Source organism: Lygodium microphyllum, chromosome 29 (genome assembly GCF_053477565.2).
Source record: "Lygodium microphyllum isolate KBCC chromosome 29, Lygodium_microphyllum_v1.1.10, whole genome shotgun sequence".
Taxonomy (NCBI): Eukaryota; Viridiplantae; Streptophyta; class Polypodiopsida; order Schizaeales; family Lygodiaceae; genus Lygodium; species Lygodium microphyllum.
This window is the reverse complement of record NC_141163.1, coordinates 28,664,774-28,690,726: the sequence shown is the minus strand read 5'-3', so window position 1 is coordinate 28,690,726 and position 25,953 is coordinate 28,664,774. Positions and strand designations below refer to the sequence as shown.

At 43.2% G+C, this 25,953-nt stretch overlaps 1 protein-coding gene across 4 annotated transcripts in view; it reads left to right on the top strand.

The window, feature by feature from the left end:
• LOC148010481 (E3 ubiquitin-protein ligase APD2-like) overlaps positions 1 to 25,953 on the top strand; it is an 85,290-nt gene that overhangs the window by 47,630 nt on the left and 11,707 nt on the right. For 3 of the 4 annotated variants that reach the window (XM_087671853.1, XM_087671854.1, XM_087671852.1), the window contains 2 exons: positions 10,537 to 10,633; positions 10,752 to 11,058. In XM_087671853.1, coding sequence (XP_087527979.1) covers positions 10,537 to 10,633; positions 10,752 to 11,058 — 404 coding nt within the window. Of the gene's footprint in view, positions 1 to 10,536; positions 10,634 to 10,751; positions 11,059 to 25,953 lie in introns of those variants that run through there. The other variant, XM_087671855.1, reaches the window with a different exon arrangement.

Below are 25,953 nucleotides of genomic sequence, written 5' to 3'. Positions count from 1 at the left end.
AGATCATGCTTGGGCTTGGATTTATCTTCTCCTTGCTGTTGCCAGCTGCTGACATCATCTGCAGACCCTATATTTTCTGTGCTAGCACTACCTTATGTTAGCCAGATCTGCAATCTGCTGTTCCATCCTGTTGTGCAGCTGCCACATCATCCTCTGATCAGCATTTTGCTGATTCTGTCCCCTATTGCTCTGTCAGGCACTGATCTAGCCTCTCCTAAGTTGTGTGTGCTGTTGCGTAACATCTTAGGAAGCTGTTTGTTGTGTTTCGGGATCCATCATAGTATGACACGCTCTCTAGCTCATACTCTCTGCCCCAGTCCTTAAGACATGGAGTTTGGGGTTTAGTATTTCACCTTTGCATAGTGTGTTTGCTGCATTGAGCATTGTACATATATTCATCCATTGTTTATTCATTATCTTATTCAGTGTTAATGCATTGTCTTTGAGTTACCCTAATCCTAATTGTGTTCTTTATTAGTTAATGCTTTGTCGTACAAATGTGTTTGTTATTTGCAGATTAGTATTTCTTTACATCACCCTCTACCATTCATTTGACATCCATTGGTGAGCAGTTCTAGAACTTCACCAAGTACCTCTTGGAAATTTTAGTACCTCTAATCTTACTTTCTTTATGTGCCAAAATCAGTCCAGGCACCAAAATCTCATATAGCTCCTCTATCTTTGGTTGACTTTCAGCAAACAAATCCTCTAGCACATCATCATGAAAATGCCGTAACAAGTTCATATGAACGCATTTAGGGTCTCTTGTGGGCTACACGTCGATGCCCTTTGATCCATGATTTGTGCTCCCTAGATGTCATTAAATGCAGTTGTTGCCCCTAGTGTCTTAGGCGCTAACACTAGGGCTAGGGTTTATTTTAGGGTTTCTTATGATGGTTAAGCTTTTAGGGTTTTTATTTATTATAAATAGACACTCTGTGCTACATTAGCACATAACCTTGGCATTATTTAGTGTGTTCACCTTGAGCTTTCTACTCTTTCTCACTCATTAATACACTACTCATTCGTGATTGAGTATCGTTGTGCATTGATTAATTCTTTCATTCTCATTCATTTTCCATCAAATTTATTGCACAATTGCTTCACGCCTAGACCAACGATGGTATTAGAGTCACTTACCTTCTTCACCCTCACCATTGCTCACTATAGTTCGCTGGCAACCATTGCCATTGAGTGCCACACCTCGGCCGATTGCTGCTTGAAGCCATTGCCGTGGTGCTAGCTTTTGTTGGGTTGGTTTTCATCGTCTCGATCAGTAGTCTCGACAGTTGCATGTTACCATATTGCTATTGTCGCCTCCAATTAGTCTCTTCAGTGCTTGAGTATCTTGCAAGTGTACAACTATGTTTGTGCGTTTGTAGCATCATTCAAGCTCCTGTTGACACTAGTGCCTTGATCACCTTGTTTCTACCTCGAATTGACTTGGTTTGCCACTTAGAGCCTCACAGTTGTAGTTCCCGGCAACGCTTGGTCACAGCTCCCATTGCTTTTTGACTGCCTCTCTGTCTCAACAAGGATTGTTATGCTAGTATATTCTCTCTTTGTCATGCCAAGCCTCCTTGATTGCGCCTTCTTGTCAATTGCAGGATAGCCAGTCACCGCCTAAAGTGACGCTGGTCACTCCAATTTGCTGCCAACCAAATGCCATGCCAGTCTGTCGACATGAACTTGGTGACTTGCACACCGCCCAAAGCTGCTGACTTGATGCAGCCTTTTCACCCTATAGCTCACAAATGTCGTCTACCTTGTTGCCACATCAACACGTTTGGCATCACCAACCTGTTGCCTCATGACTAGGCGCTGCTTGTTTGCCACACACACCACTCGTTCCCCAATAGTTGACTTGACATGCTGCCGCCACGTGCCTTGACATGCCATGTCATCTGATAGACACCTTTGCTCCACGTTAGCTGTTGACAATGTGCGCTCTGTGCCCAAACATCCTCGACAACCATTTTTAAAAAAATATCATTCTTTTAAATTCCAACAAGCATATGTTTTTGCACTCTGCCCTTTCCAAGCACATTTTGGACGAAAATTGGGGCTTTTCTCACATTTTCTTCAATTTGCACCCCATCTTAACAAATATTTGGGGTTTCCATCAATTCTACTCAAATTATTCATCAAGTTGAAGAGATTAGCTGTTGATCTTCATCAAATTTGGGGCTTTTAATCAATTGGCCAAAATTCACTCCAATTTTGCTGCCAAATTAGGGGCTTTTTCAGAATTTGTCTTCAATTCAACATCAAGCACAACATTTGGTATCTTTCAGCATTTGATGTCAATTGGGTACTAATTTTATCCAATTTCTTCAATTTGTTTTCAATTTTCAGAAAATTTCGGGGCTTTTGCCCATCTCTTGTTTGGCATACGAACTACCCTTCCTAACATTGTCTTGGCGCTGCTTCATCATTGGGCTACCAAAATTTGGGGGTTTTGCTTCAAATCATCTCCTTTGGCTGTTGTGCATTGAAGACGTCCTTTACAGAACTGTTCCTGCCTATCTCCATCAAGATTGAAGACAAATTTTATTAGTTTGATGAATTATTGGGTGAATTTTAATTATATTCTGCTGCTTTCCACATTATTGGAGCATTTTCAGCCATTAATCTCTGATTCCAGCATATTATTGATTACCGCCTCGATCGGGTAATGTTTTATTTCTGGAAATAATTGTTTTTTGCATATTTCTCTCTCTCCTTAGCAGGAAAACAGCAAGAAAAAATTTATTATTCTTCATATGATCCAACTTCATTGAGGTGGGCAGCATCTTTTCTATGAGCAGCTTATTATTATTTGGGCATCGATTTTCTCTCCACTTGGAAAATATTATTTTATTGCTGATTTTCACACATGGCCAACAATAATAAATGATTTGTTGGGCATGCTTAGCTCTGATGACAAGCTCGACAACTCCAATTACTCAATGTGGGCTTATATGATGTGACTTGTTTTTGCCGTAAAGAAGCTGTGGCATATTGCAAACAGCATTGAGCAAAGGCAGCCTCTCCAATGCCGGCACCACCCAACCTTCACATGGCCAGGTGGCTCTCATGATGCCGAATTATTCTCTTCTTTGACAATGTCTCCTACTCAAGATCAAATTCGATGAGATGACCGTGATGCCCAAGCGCATGCCTTAATTTCTTCATCAGTGAAGAGAGGTATCATCCCTCACATCCGATCGTGCAAGATAGCCAAGGATGCATGGTAGGAGCTTGCATCATTTTATTAAGTGTGCAATGTGTTAGCTTGCCTCTGTTAGTTATGTTAGTTTATCATTTCATGGGGTTGTGAGCTCCTGTCAGAGTCTGACGGAGACATAGAACCTTGACAGTATAGATGCATTATTTTAATTTGTTGGTTATTGTGTGCATTCCTAGGCTAGTTACTGCTTTCCACAATCTGCCTACACCTGCCAGACATTGTCATTGTTATTTGGGAATTTTTCGAGGTCACCCCTAATTTTTTGGCATTTTTTCCTTTAGTGACCAACATTAAATGCTGGTCAGCAAGTATTTATGGCCCCTACATGAGCAGGTTGGCCATTTTTTTGGTGATTTGGCTATTTATAGCTAGCTATTTCCACTTGGTAGACACACACACACACACTCACTCTCTCTCTCTCTCTCTCTCTCTCTCTCTCTCTCTCTTTATTTAGTCTTTAGTCTTCCCTTTGCAGGTATACAGTCCGACTCTCCGTGCTTGGTGTTGCCATCGTCATCAGCTTGATGTGATGCCCTCATTGATGCTTTGGGTTGCATATAGGAACTGATCAGTTCATCATCATTGTATTAGCATTCTTCTTCTGTCAGTATTGTATTCTTCCTTAATCTTTTGCTTTCTTTCTCTCTTTTTCTCTCTCTCTCTCTCTCTCTCTCTCTCTCTCTCTCTCTCTCTCTCTCTCTCTGCTTCTCTCTGTGTTCATGTTTCTCTTCCGTTGCGCACTCTCACATGGTATCATCGCTTAAGTGAGGATATAGTTTGGAGATTTTTTGCAGAAGAGTAGGTTTTTATCGCGGAGGAGTAGACTAGGTCTTCAAAATGCATATCTTTAGCCCGCATTTACTACGTTTATGACGCATATAGGTGTTTTAGATCCTAGTCGACCCTTTCGACGACTAGGCTACATCATCTAGGACCAGGCGACCTTGTCCAATCACTAGGTGGCCCTAGCTTTCTTGGTTTTGCAGAAAACACAAATTTGCGTTTTGTAGGGGACCTCTCCTTGGTGTAGGCGATAGCATCTTGCTATAGGTAGCAGCTTCCTGGGTATAAGCAACAGCTTTCTACTGTGGGCAATAACTTTCTGTGTAGGCGACAACTTCTTGGTGACAGACAACATTTTTTTATTTGATAAATACAGAATTTTGGGTGAGTGCAGGATTGAAAATGTCTTACCAGTTCACAAGCTTTGATGACTCGAAGAAGGAGCTTTTCCCAGATACTCTTCCTAGCAAAGATGCGATTATCGCGATTATTGTCGACGAGAGAAGTTCCTCTTTTGCATTTGTCTCCCTTCTATTCATCTTTCACAAAAGGCTCCATCCTCAGTGAAGATGCCGTCTTTGATACCCTTAGTACAAGTGCCTATCTTATTGTCGTTACCCATAGAAGATAAACTCGATGGTTTGAACTATTCGTTGTGGTCGTGTAAGGTGGAGTGCATACTCAACACCTTTGATCTTTGGGCTCTTGTTTCAGATTTCATCCCCAGCCCTATGAAGGATTGAGTTGATGGGACTTCTGTGGACCGTGCAGCCTTGTGGGATTGGCCCAAGTCTCGAGCCCGATCCTTTCTTTGTACATGTTTGCAGGTTGAAGATTGTAGTGGTAGTGTGGAAAAAGCTTGCATCTTTGTATTAGCACAAGATGTTTGCCCACAAGATTTTCCTTGAGAAGAAGGTGTGAATGCTCAATCTTGATCTTGGTTGTATTCCGTTGGTGGACAGATCCATATAGTATGATCTGTCCAGTCGAGTCGGATGTGTACAATCTGTCCAATTTTTGTCCATTTGAAAAGAAAAAAACTTTGTGTTCAAAGAATAGTTGTTTTTTGCTATACTCTTTTTCTCTTTCTCCTCATTACCTCTACCTATACCTCATTTACTACCTCCTCCTCTTTTACCTCTCTCTTACAAGCTCCTCTACTTTTCTCTCTCCTCCATCCACTATTTCCTCTTTCTTTACCTGCTCTTCTTTTTCTTCCCTTGCCTCTATCTACATCTCTATATTCTTTACTTCTCTTACAATGCCTAAGTCTCTTTATGAAACCTTTCCATTATACATAGCTCACCTTAAGTCTTAGCCTTAAGTTTCTTTTTGTATCTACTATCTACTACTTTTTGTACTTGCCACTTGGCACTTGTGACTTGTTATACTGTAATCCATGAACCGTGGTCCATCACTGCAGCTAGCTTTTTTTTTGAGCTATTGCATATATCTTTAATTTTATAAATAAAATTGGATCTTGGAAGTTACTTGTGAGTAGAGTCTTGGATTTACATTTTGTCTCAACCTCTCATTATGTCCATGATTGGTGGTTGAAAATTAAAGCAAAGATATTTGTGGTTTGTAAATTGTATTAGTATTGGATGGATATTACCTCATGGGTAGCGACTCTCATGTTAAAACAAGTAATATTGATTAGCATAACCCTTAATTTTCTATGCATTTTTTAATGACCGTACGGAACATCGAACTTTATCCGATATTTTTTTTGTGTATGTTGGGTATCGTACTAAGTCCACGGACTGGACGGATCGAATGGATCGTATTTGATTGTACCTTGATCTTGATGATTTCTTCTCTATGAAAGAGCACATCAGGAAGATCAAGGACATGAGACGCGAGCTTGCCTCTCTTGGTCAGATGATATTCTCTAAAGACATGGTTATGATCCTTTTGACTCAATTGCCAACTCCTCGGTTCGGTGTCTTCTACACCAGCCTTATCACATCGAGGACTCAAGAGATACTCTTGTGGGAGGAGCTTTCATTGCTTGTCTTGGAGCATGATGAACAACTCAGAGAGATTGGGGCTAGTGGTTTAGGCTTTGCCAAGGCATTTATTGCAGGTACAAGTGGAGGAAAGAAGAAGAAGACACAAGCCAAGGACAAGAAGTAAGAGGACAAGAAGGATGAAAAAAAGGAGAAAAAGCTCAAGTGCCCAGACTATGGCAAGGGTACTTATCTCGAGGAGAAGTGTTGGCCAGAGTATCCCCATTTACTGTAATAAGTATTAGGTAAAGCATGTTACACTTATTGTGTTTCTCCTAGGTTTTGGTAGGCTCCCTTATCTCATGAGTACTTTATAACTTTTAGCAAGAGAAGGGTTTTTCCTTGTGTGAATACCTATCAGAAAGGGTGGTACTTAGTACCTTAGGGATTGTAGTTTTATTCTTTCTCACATAGTGGATGTGACCTTCTAGCACTCTTTTCTCTCTCGCTATTCATTTGTTCACTATGAGTGTGTGTGACTGTGCATGTGCTGCTGAACCGTAACCCAAGAGAGGTATCAAAGCCATACCTTTCAGCTGCCATCTTGGTCCTATGTTGCCATAGCCACCATTGAGTCTCAAGCTCAGCTGCTTTCCTTTTTCTTGGTTTACATGCCACCACCTGCAGTTTGAGCTCGGCTGCTTGCTATATTCTCTATATTACGTGCCATTAATTTGTCTTAGCAGCACTGGCTCAGGCCTTCATGGACAATGGGTTTTTCTCTTGAATCATCAGGACAAGCCTAGTTAGCTTCTCACATGACGTAGTTGCATGTTTTCTTGCTCCTCACGTCACGTAGTCGCGTCGTTTCTTGCTAAATAGATTGTGCTTGTTAAGACTTGTCAACTTTTGTGATGCTTGTCTGCCTTGACTAGCTGCGATATGTTTGTTTGCCTTGGCCAGTCCGTTGTTAGACTTATCATGTTGAATTTGATGTATGTTGGCACGACAGTTAGGTTACAATTCTTTTTTTGCCTGCGCATATGACCTTGTGTGTCTAATAAAATTTTCATTAAAATATTCAGCTCCCAAATCTTAATCAGCTTTAAGACCTTTAAATTGCTCCTATTCGTGCGTAATGTCCTTATGAAGTATAAAATTTTGAGATTTTGCAACAAATTCAAAATTTTGCTAATTTTTTTTTCGAATTTTGGGGCTTTTGCTTGAAAATCCCGAATCTTATAAAAATTTTGGGGATTTTACACTCAATGCGTAGAAATTTTTGCTCAATCTTGTGTTAAAATTGGGGTGTTTCATGTTCAAGTTCCAATTCCACCAAATTTCGTTGACTAAATTTGCAGCCGTTGTGAAATTTTTCCAAATTCATTGACATTGAGGCTAACTATACCTTCTATATTGATATTCGTGTACATTGGAGCCCTTTCTGTTGGAAAATTTTCATCCATGCCTTGATTTTTTTGAAAAATTGTGAGATTTTAGTATTTTCTTTGCTTTATTTTTGTGCTACAATTGCATTTATACTTGGGACAGTATTTGGTTACACAAAAAATGAAAAATTTCAGCAAGCAATGGTTGTGCAAAATGATTTGCTCAACATTATTGGAGAATCGGACAAATTAGATGGCACTAATTAATCCATGTGGGTATACACGGTGGCTAGTATCCTCAGGATAATTAGTACTATCTAATTTTTTCGAGTTCCAAAGCATGTTGAGCAAATCATTCTTTTTGGCCATTGCTTGTTGAAATTTTTAGTTTTTTTGTAACTAGTCGCAATTCTAAGTACAAATGTAATTGCAACACAAAAATAAAGCAAAGTGAAGATAAAAAAATGTCAAATTTTCAAAAAATTGATGGTGTTGATGAGGAATCTTCAATCAAAAGGGATTCAATGTGTGTAAATGTCAATTTAGGTGTAATTGGTCTTAATGTTAATGAATTTTGAAAAATTTTGCAAAAGCTGCAAATTTAGTTAGTAAAATTTGATAAAATTGGAGCTTGAATATGAACAACCTTAAATATCAGTGCAAGATGAACATAGAGTGCAAAATGTCCGAAATTTTTGTGAGATTCAGGATTTTCAGACAAAAGCCCAAGAAATTTGAAAGAAAATTGGAAAAAATTTGGTATTGCAAAATCTCCTAATCTTGTGTTCCACAGGGGCATTGCATGCAAACATAAGCAATTTATAGAATCATAATGTTGATTAAGATTTGGGAGTTGCATATTTTAATGGAAAAATATTTTTGGAAAGATGGAACCATGTGCATAGGTAGAAAATGGATGTTGGCTGAGTGTCAGACTAGCGGGTGTCAGATTTAGTGTGGCGTGTTTGATGTCAGATTGGTTGCGGTAGATAGGTGTGTGGTGGTTGGTCGGGATTGACAAGCATGACAGAAATTGATGAATCTAATCAATGTGATCTATTTGGTAGGAAATGAGGCAAATGCGTGACGTGAGGAGTTGGAAAGGATGGAGAGTTGTGATGTGAGGGGTTAACGAGGTTGCCTTGACGATTCAACAAGAAAATGGATTGTCAATGCAAACTTGAGCCGGTGTTGCTGAGATGAATTGATGGCATGCAATACGAGGAATGCAATAGGAAACTAAGCTTGAACTGATGGTGGTATACAAACTGAGAAAAGAGAGAGGAACCGAGTTGAATGCTCAATAGCGGCTATAGCGCTACGTAAGCAAGGTGGCCTTTGAGAAGAGGTATGCTCTGATACCATTGTTAGGTTAGGGTTTAGCAACACGTATACACTCACACACACTTACAATAAACAAGTGAATAGCAAGAGAGAAGAGAGTGTTGGAAGGTTATATTTACTAATACCGATCTCAAAACAGGGAAGATAATGCTTTAATTCTTCGTGAATCTTGATCTTATGTTGATCTTATGCCGAAAACGTGAGAATGAATGAAAGTACAATTCCTAAGGTACTAAGTACCACTTTCATTGACGGGTGTTTCCACAGGGGAAAAACCCTTTCCTAGCTAGAAGGTAAAAAGTGTCCATGAGATAAGGGAGCACTCAATACGATAAGTGTAAAGTCTCTAGAGCAATTAAGGATTGTGTTTAATGTTGTTTACTTCATGTCAATGATATGAAAAGAATAATGAAAACCAAGAGTAACTTAAACTCTTGGAAAAAATCTAAGATTATTTTTTGGAAGATCTTCACCATCAACTTTCCCTAGAAAGGCCAAAAGGCCACCATATTGATATTGATAAATGAAGTTTTTTATTGACTTGATCTTCCTACTCATCGAAAAATAGACAATGCTTTTCATATAAGTTTGTTGAAGTCTTATATCGGACTAGAACTAGAGGAAGCTGTTATTAAAGATCCGTAAGAAGTCAAAGAAATAGAACAACTTTTGGAAGCTGAATAGATTTTGTTTCACAAGTATGGAACCACGTGTAAGTTTGTTGAAGCCTTATATAATATTAGAGTTATAGGAACCCATTATTGAAGATCCCCATGAAGTCGAAGAAACATAACAATTCTTTGAACTTGAACACACTTTGTTTCACAAGGGTCGAACCACAAGAAGGGGCCTTGTGACACAAAAATTCTTGTGAAAATTTAAAATTTACATGTAGCAGGTGTGCCATGGATAGATGAAAAGTTTATGAAGGATTACCCAAGCATTCTTAACCATTGCTATTCGTCATGAGGGCCTGGAATATTCTGAGAATTTTTGAGGGAATGTCATTGGATGAGAGAGAAAGTTGATGAAAAAGACTACCTTTGAATGGTAGCTCTATTGGCAATTTAGATGGTGCCAACAGCTTTGAAAGGGAGGTAGAACTCTGGTGCGATTGGTAAGCCCTCCTTTTCTATTCCCACCTTACACCGAGGGAGAGAAGGAAGCCTCCTACCCTTGTCTTGTCATGCAGTGTGATCAGCTATCACGTGTCTCAAAGCTAATCCGGCAGTCGCACAATGCACCAACAACATTCAACAGCCCCTCCTTCCTGACTAAGCCTCTAAATGGCTTCCTCCATAGTCAGCCAGTCCCAATCACCATGACTTGCACTTCACATGTGCACAATAATATTGCCAAATCTAAGCATTAAAGAATACATGTCCCTGTGACACTCAACCATGAGGGGACAAGTTGATACTCTTTTTCCAGCTTGTGTTCTAAGTGAAGATTCGTTTTTTCTTTCTTAATAAACGAGGAAGCATTTGTTGTTCAATAAATTGAGTAAAGAAGATTCATCTTTCTATTTTATTGATTCATGTTTGCATGTACACTAATCAACATGACTCATGTGCGTGTGTGGTGGGTAGATTAGTACATTTTTGAATGATTTTATATGCATGCATGCCTGCATCTCAGTACAGAGATTTAGACACCAATGCTCTAGCATGTACTTGCTGCAAGTTGTTATAGTTCTATCTTGTTTCGTAGTGGCCCAATGACTCAGGAATGGTGTGCATAGAACAACAGCTGTTTCATGAGATGACGCACACTGTAAATTAGGCATAATGTACTCCAAAGTTTCAATTTTAACAAGAACATCTATTATCTTGCCTGTGAAAAGGTTACTGAAGGTGCAAGACTCCTGCAAGAAGACAATAACACATGGAGTGTGGGTGTTGCATTTGAGCAGAGATGGATTACTTACCTTATATTTTGGGGTAAGTGGCGTATCACTAGACAGTATTTTTGCCTATATTGTACATGCTGTTTAAGCCTAACTTGTTTTGCTGTAGGACAGATTTGCATTTAAAGTATCCGTTTGGTATTATATTGCAGGGGCCATGGCAGTTGTCATGTTGATTTTGCTAGTGTTCTGTAGGCCTTCTCACGAGACTGAAACTTCACAAGAGAGCCAAGAGCCTGTTGTAGAGGCAACCGCTCTTACAAGTGGCACAGAAGAGGAAGAAAAGTTGGTCAGAAATGAGTTTTCAGAGACTTCATCTTCAAATATGCCTGTTGATTTTGATCAAGAAGTGGGTGAACTCATGGAAGAGTACATGTGTATAATATGTTTTGAAAGATACAGAAATTGTTTCTTTGATCCATGTGGGCATTGTGCAACATGCTATTCATGCAGTATGAAGTAAGTGTTCTTTTTCTGCCATCATTTCTTTTAAGTTTTGATCAAGGATTCAAGCTTATGCCTGGGCTCTGTTGTATCAATTAAGGTAATTGTGAAATAACTTGGTCATAGCAGGCAATTGTTAGATGGCTGGTCCACAATAGCCTGATGATGGGTGCACCTTAGCTGCAGCTAGGGTAAAGGGGCCAATAAAGTAGCGCCGTGTGCCCTCCAAAAGGAAAACACACCCCACCCCAATTGAGTGACAATTTTACAAGAAAGATGTGGCTTTTTTAGCCACTTAACAATATAATATGAATTTTTTAAAATTACAAGTGAGCTTAACTTAAGTCAAACAATTAAGCCATGTAAATTTTTTTACAAGAAAGATGTGGCTTTTTTAGCCACTTAACAATATAATATGGAATTTTTAAGATTACAAATGAGCTTAACTTAAGTCAAACAATTGAGCCATGTAAAATTTTTCATATTTTAGATTTTGTAAAACCCTAAAGCAATGCATCCTGGAGTGTCACTCTATTGGCCCCTCACTATCCCTCTTTTATGAACCTTTCATTTGTAACTAAGGCTACTTGATAACAATATCAAAATATCCCAATATTTTTTCTTTGAGCTCTATATAATATAAATAGTTTAACCATTAAAAAACATTTATGCAACTCACTTGGAATTTTCTTTTATAACGGAGGATTGTTAGATGTCACTATATTGGCCCCTTTACCCTAGAACAATCATTTTCGAAAACGGCCTTAGCCTGATAGTTCTTGTCAATAATAGTCCTCTTCATTACCAAACACACATACTGACCCTTCACACAACTTTTCAACTGTAGTTTCAGATTAACTTGCTAGTCTAGTGCCCAATAGTGATTCAGCAGTGTTCCCTACAAAGGACTGCAGAACTATGGTAGAAGGTATAAAGTTCTTGTTGAGGGTTATCCTCTATTTGAAAGCGAGCATGAAGTGATCGATTTAGAGACCTAGTAAGGGGATCAAGTTTCTGGCTGCAGAGACTCCAAAGTTTCTAGAGAGACCAAAGCCTTGTCCATAGCGTACCAAATTCAAAGCTGACTGTCCTATAGACTAATGGATCAACATATGCAAGGCAACAGCGAATGTGAGATGTAGATCATCTTAGATGTATCCAAACAGAAAATGTGAGGCGTAGATCTTACATGTATCCAAACAAGTAGGTGATAAGCAGTGCCAATCCTCCATTTTTTCTCTGTTGCACACCACAATTCTAATGTGATATTAGCGGTTAAGAAAAGGAGCATGCTTGTAATGATAGTGATGTTTACTTCACCTTACACTGAATGAATTTCTGGAACAGTCTCTGCACGATGAGACCCAAAAACAGCAGTCAAACACAGAAGCAGCCAGCACTAAAACCAAGAGACATAGGCTCTGATACCATGCTAGCAACTCCAATGGAGGCAGTGCATTGAGTATTTGTTGAATAACACAAGTGAACTCAGAGGAGACAAACTTGTAAATAGACAAGAATAATGCAACAATAATGACCAATCAGCCAGCATTTAATTTGGCTCAAAATACTAGCCAGCCACATCCAATGCACTTGCTTCAAAAATGAAATGTACTTTGATAGAAGGTCTAGGCACCCAAGATATGTACTTCAGCGCCTAGCATATGTACACTGCTAACTCTTTTTTTTTTTGCAAGTAAAATTTGGCTAAATATATTACTCAAAAGGCTGATTACAATGGAGTGCTCATGCTCAGCAGACTAGCCGGAGCTGATGCAAATCACAAATCCATCATGTATTCAAGCCTCTCAAGGCGGTCTAGGGGGAATGGGGGCAAAAAGCCATTGGGGGGGGGGGGGGGGGGGTGGTGGTGTATCGCCATTTGGGGCTGCTTGCCTGCATCATGAAGAACAGGTCCTGGCCGCCCCAAGTGCGTAGAAAGTGAAGACGGAGCTCCTGACGAGATTGAGACTTGCCTTGCAACTGTTCCCACCGGCCGTGGAGGGAGTGGATGATGGAAGTCCAAAGCTCTGCCAAAGTCACCTGTACTAAAAGGGACTGCTCGCCAAAAACCTCTTGACAGTGTCCCTTCTAGATGTGCCATCTTGAAAGACTTCCTATGATCTCCCATACCTCTTGAGTGTTTGCTGTGGGATCCAGTACTTGGCAGTTGGGTAAAGCCTCCAGGCCGACCACTGTGCAAGACCTAGCCTCAATGATGAAAATTGTGTCTTGCATCTTGGCCTTGTACAAAAGGTGACTGCCCTGACTAACTATCTGCCAGCAAAAAGCCCCCCACAAGATACATCCAAGACTGGGTGCTACACGGCGGAGAATACGGTAGGCTGCTCTCTACATGAGTTGTGCCGCCTCGCAAGACCAAAGGCAGTGCTTTGGGGTTTCCAAGTGTTGTTGTGGGCAGCGCTTGCACCCTTCATCCTGTTGTGTCTGGGCCAACGAACTCCCAACTGCCAGACCTCCATGTGCCAAAAGCCAAAGGAAATACGACACCATTCTCAGCTTCCAGCTGTCCCACAGGTAGTGCCAAAAAGTTTGACAAAAGGCATCCGTGATGCTGTGCTCCACCTAGTATCTGCTACGTGAAGGCGCCAAATCCATGTCCTCTTGCATCAGTACATATCTACCAATCCTGTACCAATCCTGGCTGTGTACTCCAGGAACCTCAATGGTGTCTTGGCGACCGCAGTGGCCCAGCCATAGCCACTCTCCAAGGTCCCACTTCAGCTCATCTAGTGGTCTGCTCTCCCATATCCAGAGGTGCCACTCTCGGAACTCCTCCTAGGGCACATAAGGGTCCAGATGCCAGGTCTTCCCCTGGAGACCAACCACACGAATTCTCCTTCAAGGAAGGACAACAATCTCCTCATCCTGTTGCGCTCTGTCAAGGACAAAATGCCCCCCCATCTTGCACAGTGAAAAAAATCTTGTAGGAGGCACCACCCACTCTACTTGTCACCTATAAAGGGATATCTGCCGGTGAGAATCTAGCGGCCCATACCTTACTAGGCGCCGCTGCCTCTCAGACCGGGAGGTCCAAGCCACTCCTGAGGGATCACTGAGTCAATCTCTCTTCTCCTCACCTTAACTCCTCGCTGACAACTTGGTTCTCATTGCAACACCTCCTGATCCACCATCTTGTACACCTCTCGCCATGTCTTGATAGTACGAGCAGGGCCATCCTCCCATCCAACCCATTAGATATGGGGGAGCTCGCCAATCTGTATCTCGTCCCAATCTCTGACCTAGGGGTTCCAGACCAGCGACTGGTGGTTCGTCTCCTCCTGGCATCTTGGGGACCTCTGAATTAGGGCCTTGCGGAGGCCCTGCCATACACGAAGTAGGTTGCGGAGGAAGGAAGATCTGGGTGGTGTGATCTAGGCAGTCATGAAGATCCATCTCAAAGATGGCCTCCAACCACCACCAAGCCTCGGTTTGCACTCCTGGAGACCCTTCTCCAAAAGGACCTTCCAGGTTTGCCCTTCTGGTGTGAGCCCACAGACTACTAGCTTGCCCAAAAGGGCCAGGCTTTGGAACTCTAGGTCGATGAGCCCAAGCCCTTCCTCAGACCGATTCCAGATGATGGTTGCCCATGCCACCTGTGCCCGAGAATCCCTAGAACCGTCTAAGCCGGCCTAGAGAAAATTCCACACTAGGCAGTGAAGTTGAACCACACAAGACGAGGAGAAGCACCAACACGAGGTTGTGTACCAAGCCGTTGCTAGGATGACCTGATTGACCACCAGGGCTCGGCCCACTAAGGAAAGACGGACAGTGCTCCAGTAGGTCATCTTTTGCCTAAAAGAGTCATAAACTAGAAGAAACTGTTGGGCAGGAGTGATGTCAAGGCCCAGTTGGAACCCTAGGTATTGGACGGTCTCCATCTAAACCCCAAGTGGACGCCCCACTCCATGCTAGAGTCCTGGTCTGTAAGAAAACCAATCGACTTTTGCTAGTTGATTTTCGCTCCAACTGTAGTGTAAAACACCTCCAAAGCTAGTCTCACTCTCTCCAACGTCAGCTCATTATCCTCTATATAAAGGGCGGTATCATCTGTATACTCTGAGTCTAGCAGCTCCGTCTCCTCCCTGACTAAGAGTCGAAGGCCACGTAGTTCGCTCATATGTGAGCGGAGGAAGTATGACATTGCCTTTGCAAAGAGTAAGAAGAGATAGGGGGCAAGAGGAGAGCCCTATTGTTGGACGGATCTCTCCAGTCGAAACTCCTCCCCCCTCTTGCCACTTATGAGAACCTTGCTAGTGGCCGATCTATAAAGTGCAGAAACCCTACAGATCCATGCCTGGGGAAATCCCAACCTCACCATAGTGTTCTTTAAGAAGTCCGAGTCAACCTTGTCATAGGCCTTCTCGAAGTCCAGGAGGAGTACAACCAATCCCTGACCACTGTGGTGAGCCTACTCAATCGCCTCGAAGAAGGTGAACATTCTCTAGCATGCTCCTATCCTGGACAAAACCTGTTTGTGTGTCATGAATGATGTCTGGAAGCATGGGGCGGAGTTGACTAGTGATCATCTTGGCCAGTGCCTTATAGGCCATTGACAACAAGGTGATTGGTCTCCATTGGGATAGCTCCAAACGGTCTCCCCCTTTGGGGAGGACACTGGCAAGACCTGCCGATAGACTCCCTGGCATCCTTCCTAAGCTGAAAATCTCTTGAAAGGCTAGCAGTAGAGAGTCCTTCATCACCTCCCAGTAGGTAGTGAAGAACGCCTTAGAAAGTCCATCCTCACCCGGGCATTTCTGCCCATCCTGTGCATGGAAAGCCTCTGCTAATTCCTTCTCTGTGAAGGGGCCCTTAGTGCCTCCTGGAGTAGTCTCTGTGTGACTGCTAGGTCTCGTCGGAGTGCTCTCTCCTCCTCCCAGCTCTGCTGCTTGTGGCCTGTAGGGCTGCCTCTTGGTAGATCCTACTTGACTTGGCTAAGACCTTTGCAACCTCCTCTGCGATCCGGTCCCCTCTTGTCCCACTCCCTAGTTGAAAGCTGCTCAATTTGCCTCCTCACGTCCTCCCTCCTGTAGATCGAGTCAGGGGTCCGATAGAATTGCGTGCCAAGGGCTGAAATTGGTGCATCAAGTGTGAGGAGAACCAGACAGTGATTAGACAAGGTGGTGCCAGCCAACTGCTGTACCTTGCCTCCTCGAGAGCATCCCCACTCTCCCATATAAAACCGGTCCAGCCATTCCAAGAGAGCTCCGCCTAGCCGCCTGTATCTCCAAGAGAAGTCCAGCGACCTCTCCCTCTTGTGAAAAGCTGGGTCCCGCTAGGCATCACGTGCTCCTACCGCGAGGAGGAAGACTTCCCATGCCTCTTCTCCTCGCCTACCATACCTTGGTAGTCTCTGTCTTTGCCCTGCTGGTCCTCTAAGGCTTCCAGGTTATTGAAGTCTTCTCCAATAATCCAAGAGTCCATGTCTTGAAGTTTTGCTACAATCTCCATTCAAAACGTGTTGTGTGTCCTAACCTCCGTAGGAGCATAGACATTGAGGACTCCAAGGCATGGGTTCCCTATGCCCAGTTTGATCCATAGGACCCTCCCTGCCACAATTGTTTCGTGGTCTCACACACAAGCGGTAAGCCTCGGGCCAATAGACGTGCATACGCCTCTACTCTTGTCGTGGGCACTGATGGAGTGCTCCCACTGGGTGTGTGAGCTACCTGGAAGTACCTCCCCTACTCAATGGGCTTGGACGAGAGTGAGCTTGTACTTTTGAAGAAGTAAGATGTCGATCTGTCCGGCAAGGACAGGCTGCAACTGTTGCCGAACACTCAACTTCCTGGAACCACATGCCCCACTGTAGTGGAGGCCATTCACATTCCAGGATGCTAGGCGTAAACTCATCGGGAAGCTATGGGGCATGCGAATGCGCTTTGCCACAGGCCTGGAAGGTGAACTCCATTCCCCCATGGTGGCTCTTGGGCAGATCATGGGGGTAATAGATGCTCTAGGTGGTGCCATCAGGGCGTCTATCAGCCACTAGGCTGAGAGGTGTGACTCTTTACACTGGTAGAAGCGGGCAGCCTGTGCGAGGGGCCACTCAATCACATCCATTGGTGAACTCCACTGTGGAGGGGCTCGAAAAATATTGCTCAGATGTGGGACCTCGGCTCGAGCCCACCAGTTAATGTTCATCATGCAACCTGACCACTGTTGGGAAAAGAGTGCTAGTCCTTTTTCTCCCATCCACTGGGAGACGTGGTCTGCAACTTGGCCCCTCACCTCCTCTGCTATTTGTGTGATCGTCCAGTCTCCTGAATGAGAGGTCTGAAAGAAGAAAGCATAGTTTGGTCCATCGGGTGGTGCTAGTAAATGGACCTTGCCGCTCCTTGACTTGCGGACCATGAAGATCCCCACCTCTAGAGGTAGTGGAAACTCTTTGTGCTTCGCAACTCTCAAGTAGGACCAAGGACCATTGTGGAAAAACTTCGGTGGGAGCAGTTGTGCCTGTCTAGGGAAAGAGTGAGAGGCGGTTGGGCCAGATGAGCTAGTGGCTGTGTGGGGAGGGGGGGGGGCTAGGGTGTTGGTGAGGAGAAGATATTGGAGTATGAGGCTCGTCACCCCCATGGGAAGGCGAGGGATGGGTTGGGGGGGGGGTTTACATGTACTGGGTGAGGATCAGGGGGACTGATCGGCGAGGGAGATGGTGGGGAGGAGGAAGATTGGGGGATGGTGGGGTAATCGGAGCTATGAGGCAGGTGTTTGGGGGGGGGGAGGCAAGTGGCCTTGGAAGGGGGAGGTTGTGGGATAGGGTTGAGGGGGATCCATGAGGAGGGGGTGGGTATAGGGGTTGTGGGATCTCGGGTGGGGTAGCTTGCGATGTCTCCGTGGGTGGCGGGGGTGGAGGTTTGTGAGCCTACTGACTGGGACGAGATGGGGGGTGCTGCAGGGTGCTCTGTCGGGGGTCTGTCGCCCGCCCTCCTACTCTCTGTTGGCATGGTTGTGTCTGAGGGGTTGACTGAGGCCCCCCCTTATTGTCTCCCCCTCTGTCCTCGTTGGACCCATGTAAAACCGTTAGCATCCACTTGTGGGTCTACCGGCGGAGCTGCCTTTTCTCCGAAGCACGTGCAATCTATTTCCTGATGCCCAAAGTCATGGCATCGCAGGCACTGCCCAAGTTGCCCAGTCACAATAACTTGTTGCTTGAAGGAGTGTCTGCTTGCCTTGATCTCCAAAAACCTAGGTATGTTTTTGTATCTTTCATTGCTACCTGTACCTTCGGGACTCCTGCGGTTGTCACTGCATCCACGAAGGAGGCAAGAAGAACTGTGCTGAAGAGCCGTCCAAAGTCCTCCACTAACTGACGATACTCTACTGCCAGTCCGGGGAATAGAAGGGTGATTGGGCGTCTGAGAAACGTGTTGTGGAGCGCAAATTCCTCCACTGTGAAGTCACTATACCAGGGAACCATATAGATGACCCCCTTCGTGGAGGCATAAGGTGAGCTATCCACTAGCTCATGAGTTGTGTTTGCGGAGGTGAGCCGAACCATGAAGATCCCTTGACCCATGACAATTGCCTCCGCGATCTGTGTTGTGCCAATCTTGAAGTTTGGGCATTGGATGGAGAGTGTCCTACGACCTGACCAAAGATTGTTGTTTCTTTCAGTTTCAGCTCCGTGGCACCGATGGCTAAGAGTTGTTCCTCAGAAAGGATGATGTGCAAGGTGTTTAACTGGGGGGGGAACTCGCAGAATGCATCGGTGTTTGACTAGAGGTTTCCATTGCGCGTCCCTGTTGAGGACCTACTGAGCAAGGTGCTGTGCTACTGGGGGGGGGGGGGGGGGGATGTTGTTGCAGACGGAGGGAGCAACTAGGGGGTGGTTGATTGCTTTGGGCTGTCGCTATTTACAGGTGCTGGTAGCGAAGTAGGCGAGGTAGCGGTGTCGAAATGGCAGAGGAGGGGACGTTTGTCCTAGGTGGCGGTGGCTCATTGGATGCTTGCGGCGATTAGTGAGAGGGAGGTCAAGGGGGCAGCTTGGGGACGAGGAGAGGTCGTGTGGTAGGGGGCGGTGGCAAGGAGGGGCAGACGTGCGGATTTCTGGCAGGGAGGGGGGCGCAACATGCCATGGGAGGGCAGACGGGAGAGACGGGACCAACGCGGGGTGTGTGACGGGACAGGGGGCCGTAGGGCTAGAGAGGCGGGGGCAGCGCGAGGGTCGGATAGAAGGGGGGATTGCTTGGCGGGTAGGGGAGGCGCAACGCACCACAGGGGGGCAAGGCGGGAGAAATGGGGGGTAGTGCGAGGGCGCGACAACGGTAGTAACAGCACGACGGGAGGAACCTTGGACAAGAACACATATAATCTCTTCCACTGGTAACTCTTGTATTCCTGAATTGTGAGTTTGCACTCACATGCTAATGGCAATGAGCACTATCTACAAGCCATGATTGCTGGGAAGATGAGCAAGTTGAGGGAGAATCCTATAGTTGATTAATGTGGAAGGAAGATAGACTCGGTTGTAATAGTGGAAGAAGATGTACGCTTCTTCACTTTATTTTTTGAACTAGGATGAAGGTGAGGGTATATTTGTAAAGATATGCTAGGGTTTGCAGTGAGGAAACAGAGAATGCATGACCATGATTGAAACATAAAGACTTAGATGTTGACATGCAAAACTCAAACCCTAAACGCAAAACACAAAAACTCAGGCATAAACAAAGAAGAAAGAGAACTTTGAAGTGAATGAATCAATGCTGTAAATGAAGGAAAGAATCTACAAGATGCTGAAGGGCAGAACTGTCCAATAGTTGGTGGCTCGTGGGAGCACGCTGAGGGAGATGTCGATATGTGTTGTCCAATGGAGACGGATCTCGAGTGTAGTAATCACTAGTTAGAGTAGAGATTGATGAAGAAAAGTGCTGAAAACATAAAAGCAACCGGTTGAAGATAATAGTTGATCATCGGCAATAGTGGAAAGTTGGGCGACATAGTAGACCGCATAGCAGCAATCATTGGGAGCTGGACAGCTAGTTGAAGAGGTCTAATGGCTGAAACCTACAGTGGAAGGTTGGGCGAGGTAGACCACATAGCAGTAGCCACTGGGTGCTGGACAGCTAGTGGAAGAGGGCTAATAGATGAAATCTACAAGACAAAGCTAGGGCTGAATGGTGGGAGGCCTGTCTATTTGTAGACATGGAAAGATCCTCCCAAATTAGGGTTTTACATGTGGGATACGAAAGCTCTCTAGAAATGCTCTCTGTGTAATGAAACTTTTGATAATTTACATGTTTTGGGGCTGTTTTAAAGAGTTAATCAATATGGAATGAATTTTTAGCTCAACAACCCCTCTTAGGTCCAACATTGGAACCAGGAAGGGACTTAAGAAGCTCAAGCCCATTTTTCTCCCAAGGTGTCCAACCCCACGACATCTAGGACATAGGACAGGGTGCACATTGGGTGCCTAATGGTCTACCAAGACTATAGAGGTGATGGTTATCTTATCAAGGGAGTCCAAGTGATCACCCTGGAGAGGCCAAGGCATCGGACAAAGGATGCTCATTGGCTGCTCAGTGGCCCACTAGGATCTGCAAAGGCAAATAGAATCACATAGAACTCTTTTTTGTTTTGAAATAAATATGGTTTGTGGAGTGATTGTCTCGTAGGTAGAATGAAAAGGGATGGTTAGGTCTAACATATCACAAAACAAACAAGCTAACCCAACCACTTGAGGGTGTCGATGACGAGGGAAAGGGGTAAAGAAGGATGGTGGTGTAATGGTAAGGAACCGTCGATGGAGACAACTCAGAATTTGCCTAGGTGTGCTTTGCATAATGAGATGCATAGTAGTATACTACATGATGAGAACGTGCATGTAGTAGGTCTCACTTTGTCAGTGTGCCTTGTGGGAAAATTATTCACTTGCCCAAGTGTCCTTTACAAGGATGATAAAATCATGCAATGCAAAGGAGAAGGTACAATAGGGATGGGGAAGGCTAATATGGAAGACAAGTACCGAAGCTTGCAGAGTATCACGAAAGGGTAGGAATTCCCTCTCAACCCTATAAGTCAATGCCGAAGGAGAAAGAGGAGCCTGTTGTTAGTCTTTGTGTAGTGCCAAGAATCATGATGATGAAGATGAGGATGAAGCATCCCGATTGGAAGAGCAAGGTAGAAGTCACCACCATGATAGCATTAAGAGAGATGTTGCACGATTTGCCTCGAGAGGAGAAGCCTCCATGTTGGTAGAAGATCAAATCTCCTTGGAAGATGAAACCATGAAAAAAACAGTGTCCAGCCCATGTCTTAAGCCCAGGAAGGACTAGTGCAAACATGTATGTTATCCCTACATTGAAATAGAAAACCGTGCAAAAGAGATCAAAATCTTCAAAGCAGAGGTTAGTAGTGAGATGCTCCAAAGCAAAACAAAACAGAAAATGAGAGCTAAATGAAAAAACAATGCAATGAGTGTGTGTGTGTGTATGAGTGAAAGCAACGAAAGACTAAAGAAGGAAAAACTAGCGATGTAGCCACCATCACATACGTCCATCAATGGGTTGCTGTAAATGAAATGCGTGAGGAGGGGAAGAAGTGTTCCTAGATGGAGGTGTAGAGGATGCTCTAAGAAGAATGGATGCAAATACTGTAATGGGTGAGGAGCTAGCAAACCAATCAGCTAATCCTTCGAGCTAATCCTTCAAGAATACTGAAAGATATAGGCTGTTGATGTCCTACGATCCCAGGGGTGGAAGAAGTAGATAGGACAATAGCGGAAGATGTAGCTTCACGAGATTGTCCAAGAGGAGTGAATGTAGCCATAGTGGTCTACTAAGGTTTCTTAGGAGGAAGACCCTAGGCCTTGGTACGAGAGTTCTCGTCCACATAGGCTGATCTCTAACAGTGTGCGCAAAATCTATTTTTCTTAGGGAGTTGTTGCCAGATGGATTTTGTTTCTTTGTTTCCCTCGGAGGAAGGGGTGTCACCCTTGTTTTGGCTTGCCTTCGCATCTTGTGAGTTTTTGCCACCTCTTGTTTTCCCTTGCGAAGAAGAGGCAACTAGACCCCTCTCTAAATAAGAGTATATGGAGGACTTCTTGTGGACTTGATCGTGGAGCCTTGGGTAACGCAAGAATCGACACTTCAACTGATAGAAAGTTGGCAATCTGGGCAGCAAGATAATGTGTAGTGGAAGCATTTTTCAAGTAGCTTGTTTAAGAAAAATGTAACCTGATTGTCGAGCTAGTAGTGGCAAACTCAGCGAATAACCACTAATATTCAGCCAACTTGACTTTTAGATCATCCCCTTTCTTAATGGAAAACTCTTGAAGCTCAAAGTTAAGATTTACATGCCGAGTGTGATCTCATGCTGCATAGTTATCAATGAGATGAGTCGAATGCTTAAATGTGATGGGGAAATGCTGTAAGTGAGTGGCACTCAGGAAGCAACCCTTGTATAAGCTCAACATTGGTTGTGGCATTGCAGGCTCTCCATTGACAGATGTGATTAGGGCAAGCTAATTGAGGGTCCCACATAGGCTCTAGACTAATGATGAGGTCCCAAAGTTCTTGAGATTCAAGCACTTGTTGCATGAAGTTTGACCAAATAGTGAAACTCGACCTGTTAAAGTGAGTTTTATGTGTGAAGGTATCCTTGGCCATCAGGACTTGCTCTAAATTGGATCCCAAGTGGCCCAATGCTGCCCCAAATTTACAATGGACAGCTATGCATTCGAAATCCTAGACAATTCAAAAGTTTCAATTGCTGATTTCAATGTGTGATGCCTTCTCTTGTTGGCACAGGTCCCAAGGTGACTACTAAACCCTAAATTTTGTAGAAATTTAGGGTTTACAGTATAATTCTATATGGTATCCACCAAATCTAGTTGAGATAAGCTAAGATCTCCTTAGAATAGTTTGGAGAAGGTGAGAGAGAAATCAGATTTTCTTTGTGAGAAAACCCTAAAATCTGCTTGTTGCCTACTCGAATCCACATTTAATGCAGTCACCTAGTGTGAGGTGCCTCCAAAATGCTATGACCTGAACAATAATGCTGTTGCCAGCCCTCGAAAGTGTCTCCTTGCTGTTGCTTGTCCCTAGGAGATTCCACATGGCTATCAGTTGCATCCAATGCTGATTTTTGCACTTGTAGAATGACCAACAACCTTCTCTCTCTTTTACTAGCTAAAAGTTGATTGAATGGTTGAGACCTAGTTCTTAAAAACTTTTTCTTAATTTGCATGGGCATTTTTGTGAAATGGAAGCCTTCTAAACCCATTTTTCAGCATTACCCAGCCAATAAATTAATTTTCAAAATTAAATAATTCTAAAAATTAAATTTAGCCCTTCTAACCTTACCCAAAATTAAATTTGCCCATCCATAATTAAATTGGCTAGGCCATTTGCAACATGGAGTGGTCTCTAACCTCTATTGACCCTTAGACTAGCATTAAATTAATTAATTAATGCTAGTCCCTAGTGTCACCATTGATACTTATGGGCCAAATAACTATCCTAGGATCAAAACTGCCACCAGCTGAATCCCAAAGCCCAACTGGCATAACTTATCGCAACTTTTGCCTTTGATACCCACTCTATCCTTAGGATCCTTGGCTTGTTATCATGAAATAATTGCCATGTGCATCACATGGCTAAATAACCCTACACATTTGATTAGAAGCTTAATCAAATGTTCTTAGAGAGTTTAAAGTACCTTAAAATTTCTCATCCTCGTGACGGACCTCCCCCTTGAAATCCATGTAATCGTCCTCGATTGCATTGCATTGTACCAAAGCAAAAGCATATTGCATTGAAATTTTCATGGAGCATCACGGTCACAACTTTGGGCACTGTTGTCTAACCATGCCATATGCCCCAAACTTGCTATCAAGTTCTAGTCAGCATAAACATCAAATAAAACGGAAAAACCATTTAGAACTGATGCTAGAAATCCATTGGATGCATCCATAACTCATGTTTCTCAACTATTGTGACCTCATAATCATAGTAAAGCATATTCTCAGCATAAACCATGGCTGAAACTATCAATGGATTTTACTAGTACTCTGCTATCCATGGAACCTACTGTAAACCATTGAAAATTGAGCATAAATTGATCACTTGCTGATCGAAGAACTGGTCATAAACCATTGCAAATGCGACCCAAAATTGATCACAAATTAATTGCAAAAAATTGAGTAGTAACTAATGCAAAAACCCATGTATATCCCAAAAGTGACCATAAATGGTTCTTAAACTGCTCAAAAACTAAATTGAAACCGATGAGAATTTGATCTCAAAACTGAGGCAAAAGCTGATGCCAAACTGATGCAAATGTCTAGTCTTAGTATTGTGGTGAAACCCATACTCGTTTGCATATATCTCACAGTGACTTGTACATTGAGTAGTGACCCCATGGCAGACATTGTCAGTACAATACCTTTGATGCATGCTGGATACTTCCGAGATCCACTACATGTGAGAGTTGTTCAAAATTGGTGGAGTGGAAGTGCAACCTCCCCCTTGAGCATTAGATAATGCTCTGTATCCTTGCTTTGTTGAATCTGATCGAATTGAAGTTGGCTCTAACTGAAAGGCATCTATGTAAAGCTATATCAATTGAGGATTTTCTGCCAAGTCATCCTCTTCCATCCATTTTGCATCCATTGGTGAATAGTTCTGAAACTTTACCAAGTATCTCTTGGAAACTTTACCTCTGACCTTTCTTTCCTTATGTGCCAAAATCAGCTTGAGTACCTAAATCTCCTCTAGCTCCTCAACCTTAGGTTAAATTAGAGCAGACATATACTCTTGTATATCACCGTGAAAAGGCCTCAATAAATTGATATAAAAGGCATTGTGTATCTATTGATGTGAAGGTAATTTCAGCCAATATGCGACATGAGTGTTCTTTTCCAATACTTGGAAGGGCCCATAGTATCTCATACTTAACTTCGGATATAACCTCTCTCTTTCCTTCATCTTTTTTAGCATTGCCTTTTCAAAATGCAACAATAGATCATCGCCCTTTGCAAATTGCAAAGCACGTCTATGGTGATGATGAGCTGCCTTCTTTTGCTTCTCCTGTGATGTTTGAAGTGCATACTTTATCTTTGTATAGGCTACATCCAAGTTTTCCACATACTAATCAGCCTCAAAGATTTTATCCGTAGTCTATGAGATAGGTGGTACCTTCTTGCCACCCTCAACTACCTCAAATGAAGCTTTGCTAATGGAACTATGCACCATGTTGTTTTAAGCAGACTCAACCAATGGCAAATACTACTTCTACCGTGTCTGGTGGTCTGAAACATAGCACCTCAAAAGATCCAACACTGCGGAATTTGGTTCCTCAGAGTGACTGTCTGTTTATGGATGGAAAGATGATGAGAATTTCAGCGTGGTATACATATTCTCAAACAATCCCTTTCAAAATAAATTGGTCATTTTAGGGGTCTTGACCATTGACCATCGACTCTGACATACCATGTTACTTAAAGATGTGCTGTAAAAACAATTGTGCCATATGGTTAGTCTTTATTTTCTTCCTTATTTGAATGAAATGGGCATGTTTGCTGAACTTGCAAATGATAGTCCATATCCCATCGTTCCTTGTAGGTATCCTAGGAAGCTCAAAAATAAAGTCTATAGCAATGCTTTGCCAAGGCCTATCTGAAATACGCAAGGGCTGTGATAAGCCTAGCATCTTTTGCCTATCATGCTTTATTTTTTGACATATTATGCATGCCCTGACAAACTGCTCTACATCATGTCTCAAAGTTGGCCAATTAAAAATGCTCTAGTGTCTTGACTTTGGAATCAATATCGTTGTGTCTTTTATATGGAGAAAGACGACTTTTAGCGATTACTCTAGGCTTCAAGTGCTTTGTGATACATAATCGTCCATGCATCTTTAGAAATCCATCTCTAAGCACAAAGTGCTTAT